Below are 7603 nucleotides of genomic sequence, written 5' to 3'. Positions count from 1 at the left end.
AGCTCTAGCTTGTTTCGCTTCAAAACGAAATGATTATTTATTATTATTATTTCGTGCAAATACCTATCTTGACAAAATTTTCAACCATTTTGGTTTATTATTATAAATATTTATTTACTAATAACAAAATTGTTCTCTATTATTTCCATTTAGCGCGCCTATGAGTATAACTGTCAAAATATTGATCTTAGATGATGTCAAAGATTACCACTGTTGCCAAAGTTTCGCAGACCTTACGAAAAAAGGTATGATATTATCTCCCAAGTTATATTGATGACGCGCTACTGTATGCTCTTAAAAGAACTACGTCGTCTACGAATCACAGGTGGGAGAGCCATTCGCCGTCAACAATATTATTCCTTTGGCGTGTCTGGCGTGTCAGTCCAATTCATTGTTTGAAAGCATGCTCAATGCTCAAGTACTGCCGTAAAGAATTTGAGAGATAACGTGTCTCCCTGTTTAATTTCTCGTTTAATTTTTATAGATTTGGTGTCATTGTGTATTCGGACGGTCATGGTTGTATTTGATAGAAAAGGTTTATTTGATGGAAAATGTTAAATAAACGCTTTTTTGTTTTGCTTTAATATTAACAGAAAATACAAATAAATTAATTTAAATATTGTACATATTATGTCTTCAAATAAATAGTAATAGTAATGTAATATACCATTATCACATAATTAATCTTCATGTTCACCTTCTTGGGCGAATTTTAGGAAAACTTGTTCCAATGTTGTCTGGCTAAAGCTGTATTCTTCAATATTTAATCGACGCTTACCTAAAAGAGAAAATAAAATCATTTACCACTGCATTGTTTAAAACTACATTATATAGTCTAGTCGGATTAGACGAATAACAGGCCTAACTTTGCATTAGGAGCTGCCCCAAATTTTATTCTTCTAATTTTTAGTGAGGGTCAATACTAGTGTAAATTTAAAATCTCGACTGAATTCCGCCGTTGCGTTAGCCGTCATCTTGATTTGAAACGAGAACCATTTTTGCTCAATATCTCCGTCATTTTCAACTTTTTGTAAAATGTAGAAGAACTAAAATTGTTGAAAATGTGATTTTTTATAATTTTTTTATTAGAATTTTTTCGTGCGCAGATATTTTCCGAGTTATGGCGGAAAATAGTGACAGTTAGAGCATAATTATTGAATTATCTCGTGTATTGTTAGTTTTATGACCAAAATGTACCCATACAAAAATAAAGAGAATTAAATTTTACATAATTTTGATCTGTTTCATTTTTTGCTAAAATCAATATTGAAGGTAGTACGCATGCGGTAAAGGCGCGAGCGTAAGACCGGTATGGTTTACCCTTATTGTTTTTGTTTAATATCTCGGCCATTTTCAACTTTTTGACAAAAACTGTAAGGACTGAAACTGTTGGAATTGCGATTTCCCATAATTTTTTGAGATAACCAGTGGCGCATCTACGAGGGCGCATCAATTCCTTCCAAAAGCGTCCAAAATTAAAAAAAAAATTGTTGAAATAAAAAAACATTTAATAAATAACATAAAACTTAAAATATCGAGAGACAATCTCAACCAATAAACCCACTAGTTAATAAAGTTAAATGAACTTAAGGCATATAACTTATTATTTATGTCTTTTACAGTTTGTCTAATTTACTTACCGTTGCACGTCATTATCTATATCAGAGATCTATGTTGATATTGTTGCCCAAGTATAAAAAAATCCTGAATCCATTTTAAATCAAATAGATCACATAAGTATTGCAAACTTGGATTATACAAAAAAACAAATTAATATTCAATTTAAATAAATAAAAACATTAGAAATGGAAAACCAGAATTAAGTTATAATTTTATCTTAAAGTAAATAATAAAAACAATAAATATAATAAAACAAATTATGTTAGTAAATAATAAAAACAAATCTAAAGTGTCCATAAGGCAACTGTCAAATAAATGTTACCAATTTACGCCAAAATGTCACCTTCGTTCGATTACAGTTACAGTGTATTCCGAACAAATGTGCTTCATAAAAACGCTTTATAACCCATTTATACGCTGTGAGCTCGTACGTAGAGGGGATATTTACAAATTCGCGAGCGCCAGTAGTGACAAGTCTGTAAACCTTTACCGGAAATTTGACATAAATGTCAAAGTGATTAGTTTAAAATTAAAATTAAAAACATTAATTATAAAAAATATCAGTTGGTCAAAGCTGTGGTATATATTTTTACCTTAAATATACTTACGTTTTAAATACTGAATTTAAGTTTTTTTAATGTTCCGTAATATGTAATTATAAATTAATCCATTAATCTTAGCGCCCTCTACACGATAATTGTGAAAGTATCCGAAGTAAGAAATTCATATTTTATCAATAGAACGTCAAAATGATTAGCAAAACCTTAAAAAAATCGATTACAATTGAATTACTTTTTTGCGTTGTAAATATTAAGCAATAACAATTAAATAATAAATTTAAAAATTACCGGTGAAAGTTAAATTAGCAGTCCGCTAGGAGCGACACCAGCGAAGCTCAGAGCGTATACAGATTAAACGAAACATATTATTGTGTATTTCTTTAAGATAACATTAATAGAAATCTTCAAATATTATTTCTACGCATATATAATAAAATATGTCTAGTGGCTGTAATTCCAGTGTACTCGGCAAAACGATTCTAAAAAAACACACCTACCGCCTAAATATTTCGTTTTGGTATCATGTGACATCACGGGCTATGACGCGGATGACGTGCAACGGTAAGTAAATCAGATGGAGTATATGTAGTTTGGTAGGTGTTTCATTGGAAGTTTCAAAAATTGTTTAAAATATAATTCTCTTTATTTTTGTTTATATACAATTATCTTGTAAAATTAATAATAAATAAGACAATTCAATAATTATGCTTTCTCTCCACTTTCATATTTTCCCCCTTAACTCGGAAAATATTGATCGCCTAAAAAAACTGTGGAAAAGAAATTGTTGGAAATTGTATTTCCAACAATTTTAGTTTGTACCATTTTTTTCTAAAAGTTGAAAATGGCGTAGATAGTGAACAAAAACCATTGCTAGAACATCAATTAGGTCTTACGCTCGCGCCTTTGCCGCATACTTACCTACTACCTTAAATTAATATTTTGCCAAAAAGACCGAAAGAGATCAGAATTGTATAAAATTTGATTTTCTTGATATTGTATAGGTACATTTTTGTTGTAGAGCTAATATTAAACGAGATAATTCAATAATTATGATCTAACTGTCACTATTTTCCTCCATAACTCGGAAAATATCGACCGCACAAAAAAGATTGTTACAAAATTAATTATAGAAAATCAAATTTTCAACAATTTTAGTTCATATAATTTTTGTCGAAAAGTTTAAAATGGCGGAGATATTGAGCGAAAACGGAGCTCGTTTAAAATCAAGTTGGGGCTAACTTAACGGCGGAATCCAGTCGAGATTTTAAATTTACACTACTATTGTCCCCTCTAAACAATATAAAAATAAAATTTGGGGCAACTCGTAGTTGTAAGGTCAAACTCTATCCCGAATGGGCTAATAAACTGTTGGCAGGAACGAAAAATCGCATCAAAACAGTAAAAACAACTTTATATCAAAAACTCTTAACCCATTCGCTTCCGATAACACGCCAGCGCGTGATATGGTTACTTCAGTCAGGTGCCGTTCACGCGCCAGCGAGTGATATGGGTACTTCAGTTAAGTGCCGTTCAACAGAGTGGCTCCTAGCTGTTCCATCCTCTTCAATAGGCAGATAATGGGTTAATTTTCCTCTCCTAACTCTATATTTGCTGTAGCTTACTGAATCACACTCCACTAGGTAGAAATGAATATTGAGACAATAATTTATAGCAATAAAACTGAAAAATTAAAACCAAATTTGATTCTAATATTCTACAGACATTCTACAAGACATAATATATCAGCACAGTGTTTTCCAATTTATTGTTCGTTTTGCTGCTTTTAGAATTTTTGTTTGAAAATGTCTAAAATATATTAACATCATTAACTAACAGTTAATAGGTAAGTGTAACAAATTCTTAAAACAGATTTATCTTAATTTTGGTAATTATACCGCATTGTTTAATAGTGCAGTAGTTATTGTTTCTATTACGATCATTCTCTACATTGTCCATTCTCGTTTCCTGATTCTAGTAGTGGTTTATATCTCTTCTTCTACTTCTTTAAGCCAAATTATTCAACTGTGAGACTCTCCTTCTACTAGTACTCTTTCCCCCTCTGACCTTTCCTTGTATTAGCAATCTTAGCATTTTATATCGCTGTTCCCTCATTACGTGTCCGAGATATTGTCACTTTCTTATTTTTCTTGTGTATATTATTTCGCATTATTTGCCCATTCCTCGCAATACTTCCGTGTGCGTTTTCTTCTGTGTCAAAGCTACTTCTAGGTATCCTTCTTTAACACCGCATTTAAAACGACTGTAGCTTATTTATGTGTTCTTGCTTCAATGTCCAGGTTTCAAGTCCATATTGCAATATCGAGAACACGTAGCATCTCACAGTTCTAACTCTCAGTTCCAATCCAAGGTCTTTGTTGCAGAGAACTGTTTTTATTTTTACAAACCCATTTCTTGCTATTTCTATCCTGGTCCTTAATTCCGTTGTTTGATCATTTTTCTCTGAAATCCAGGTTCCTAGGTATTTGTATTTATCAACCCTTTCTATCAATACATTTCCCAAATGTATGCTTGTTTGTATGTTTCTTTTCTTAGTTATTATCATGTATTTGGTCTTTTTATATTCACTTTTAGTCGATATTCATCACAGAAAGTGTTTGTTTTCGTTAGTAGTAGTTGGAGTTGTTCAGCAGAGCTTGCCATATATAATTACGGTGTCATCTGCATATCTTGTGTTGCTAATAGATCTTCCGTTAATCATTATTCCTTCACTTTGAGATAGTAATACTTCTTCAAAATTGGCTTCACTATATGTATACATTAAAGAGTAATGGGGACATAATAAGTCTCTGCCCCAACACCTCTCCTGATTTCAATCTCTGGACTGGGTTCGTTATCCATTACACTTTGTGCTGTTTGATTCCAGTAAAGGTTTGTTATTATTCGTAAGTCCCTTTTGTCTACGTTTTTTGGCTTTAGAATTTGGACTAATTTTTCATGTCTAACTTTGTCAAATGCTTTCTCAAAGTCAACGTAACAAAAATCCACATTCATATCCATTCATGTTTGTTGCTAACACATTAAAAGCAAATAACGCATCTCCTATTTCCAGTCCGTTTCTGAACCCAAAGCGACTATCATCTATACCTTCTCCCAGTTTTTTATTTATACGACCATGTATTATTTTCAGGAATAGTTTGAGAATATGACTTATTAATGATATTGTTCTGTATTTACTGAAATATTGACCGTTTGTATTTATAGGTGTAGCACAAAAGGGGGAGAGTAACCATTGTTTTGGTATTTCTCTTCATCATCCAACCAATCCACGTCCACTGCTGGACATAGGTCTCCCCCAATTATTTCCACACTTCACGGTTTTGTGCTGATTGTTGCCAGTTTTTACTAATCCGCCTGATATCATCTGTCCATCGTGTAGGCGGTCTTCCTCTACTGTGTTTATCTTCTCTTGGCCTCCATTCCAAGAGCTTTCGTGTCCATCTTGAATCTTTCAGCCTGCCGACGTGTCCTGCCCAGTTCCATTTAAGCCTGGTGATACGTTCTATAACATCTGCGATACCGGTTCTTTGTCTGAGATCTTCATTTCTTATGTTATCCCGTAGGGTTACACCCAGCATGGATCTTTCCATAAGCCTTTGAGTAACCCGAATTTTCGACGCTGTTGCCTTGGTTAGAGTGACTGACTCTAACCAAGGTATTTATCTTAGTAAAATGTAAATGCTACCCAAATAAAATATGAAGATAATATCACTAAAAACTTACCGTCCTCTAAACTCCTAAAACAATTGGCCAGGGAAGGAACACTTTGTTGTGGCACGCTGAATATGAGCCTGTCGCCAAAAGTTTCCTGTAATACTGCATTGGGAAAAAGATGGAACACATAGTTTTCTAATTCTTTTAATTTTTGGCGTAAATCTGTACCCTGCTGTGTTGCCAATTTAACTTCTAAATTGTATCCAGCTCCATATAGATTTTTAAGATGTTGACTTGATCCTAGACATCTAAAAATAATGTACAAAATAAACATATGTAAAAAAGCCAATTTTTTCTGAACAATCAGGTACTAATACAACAGCACTGTCATGTAGTGACTGAACAGCATGGCGTTTTTTTAATATATACTATTACCCATTTAAAGAATATTTAGACTAACCTAAGTTCTCCATTTACCATAATGCCAATTCTCGAACATAACGCATCAGCTTCTTCCATGGAGTGTGTTGTAAGAATAGCTCCCCTTGAACCCTTAAAAGTAAACACCAAGCATATTAAATAAAAAGTATTAAACAAAATAAAAATAACCAAAAAATTGAAATACAAAACAAAACAAAAAATGAAAGATATATTTGTTATGTATGAGGATAATCCTATCCCTCAAGCAGTTGGATAGAAGAAAAGATATTCTATGATTCAACTATCCATATTTTATTATAAATAAGCGCGAGTGGTCCAATAAGTACTTAGCCTCTCCGCCCGATGGCGCCATTATCGCAAAAAAATCTACTATCTATCGTGTTATTAATAATTATTGTATACGGCCTATGTCAAAATTTCAGCAGAACCGGGCTAGCAGCTTTGTTTTTAGCACGTGTGTAAGCAGGCATTTCTGGGGATTTTAGAAAAATGAAAACAGAAAAATGTCGGTCGGTGATTCGACTCATATTTATGGAAGGGAAATCCCGCAACGAAATCAAAGAGCGCTTGAATACGGTGTTCGGTCTACGGTGACTCTTCTCCTTCGATGCTGACCATCAAAAATGACTTTAACTTGTTTCAACATTGTCACACGTCGGTATTTGATAAGTCACCCCAGGTCCCTCGAAAACTGCTTCCACGGACGATATTGTCACATAATGAATGCAATTTTGACCATAAGATACCTGTCGTCGCGATTGGTGCCGCGTTTGCTTTTATTTAGATCAGAGCAGTTTAGAGCAGTATCTGAGGCTTTTTAAGCGCATGGTACAATAAAGTTTCATGGTACAATTTTTCGCATGACATTTGACAGCTGAGGTCAAACGTATGACGTAGCAAAGATCCTTGTGAGTCATTATTTGTAATGGTAGTTACTATTATGTGGATTATTTTGCAAAATTCTTATAATTAACTTGTTTTTAGCAATTTTTTTCAGTTTTTTTGGATAGTATATAAATGTGTTATAGTTTGTATAGACTTGTTTAAGAACATTTACTCCTTAGTGTCTTTATAGTTTTATTTCCTTTCTTGTACTTGTTTGTTTTTGTGTTTGGTGTTTGTACTCAAGTCTGGGTAGCTACAAATTTTGAGTACCTAAATTACAAAGTGATCATCAACAAATTAAGAAGTGTATATTTGAAAATAATTTTAAAAATTTGTAGCGACCCATTTTTATGTAGATAATAGGTACTTTTTTTGTATCTTTAAACAACTGAAATATCGAACTCTGGAGTACCACTTGATCAACC

General features: G+C 32.9%; 1 protein-coding gene across 3 annotated transcripts in view; it reads right to left on the bottom strand.

Moving 5' to 3' along the window:
- Nucleotides 1–561: 561 nt before the first annotated feature.
- The window catches only part of LOC126881333 (cholesterol transporter ABCA5-like), a 230361-nt gene continuing 223319 nt past the window's right edge, over nucleotides 562–7603 (bottom strand). For all 3 annotated transcript variants that reach the window (XM_050645556.1, XM_050645555.1, XM_050645558.1), the window contains 3 exons: nucleotides 6313–6404; nucleotides 5922–6160; nucleotides 562–778 (listed from right to left, as the gene is read on the bottom strand). In XM_050645556.1, the coding sequence (XP_050501513.1) occupies nucleotides 681–778; nucleotides 5922–6160; nucleotides 6313–6404 (429 nt within the window). In that variant the 3' untranslated portion in view covers nucleotides 562–680. The remainder of the gene's footprint in view (nucleotides 779–5921; nucleotides 6161–6312; nucleotides 6405–7603) is intronic.

The sequence above is a fragment of the Diabrotica virgifera genome, chromosome 3 (assembly GCF_917563875.1).
Source record: "Diabrotica virgifera virgifera chromosome 3, PGI_DIABVI_V3a".
Taxonomy (NCBI): Eukaryota; Metazoa; Arthropoda; class Insecta; order Coleoptera; family Chrysomelidae; genus Diabrotica; species Diabrotica virgifera.
Note: the sequence above shows the minus strand (reverse complement) of the source record. Positions and strands in the feature narration are given on the sequence as shown.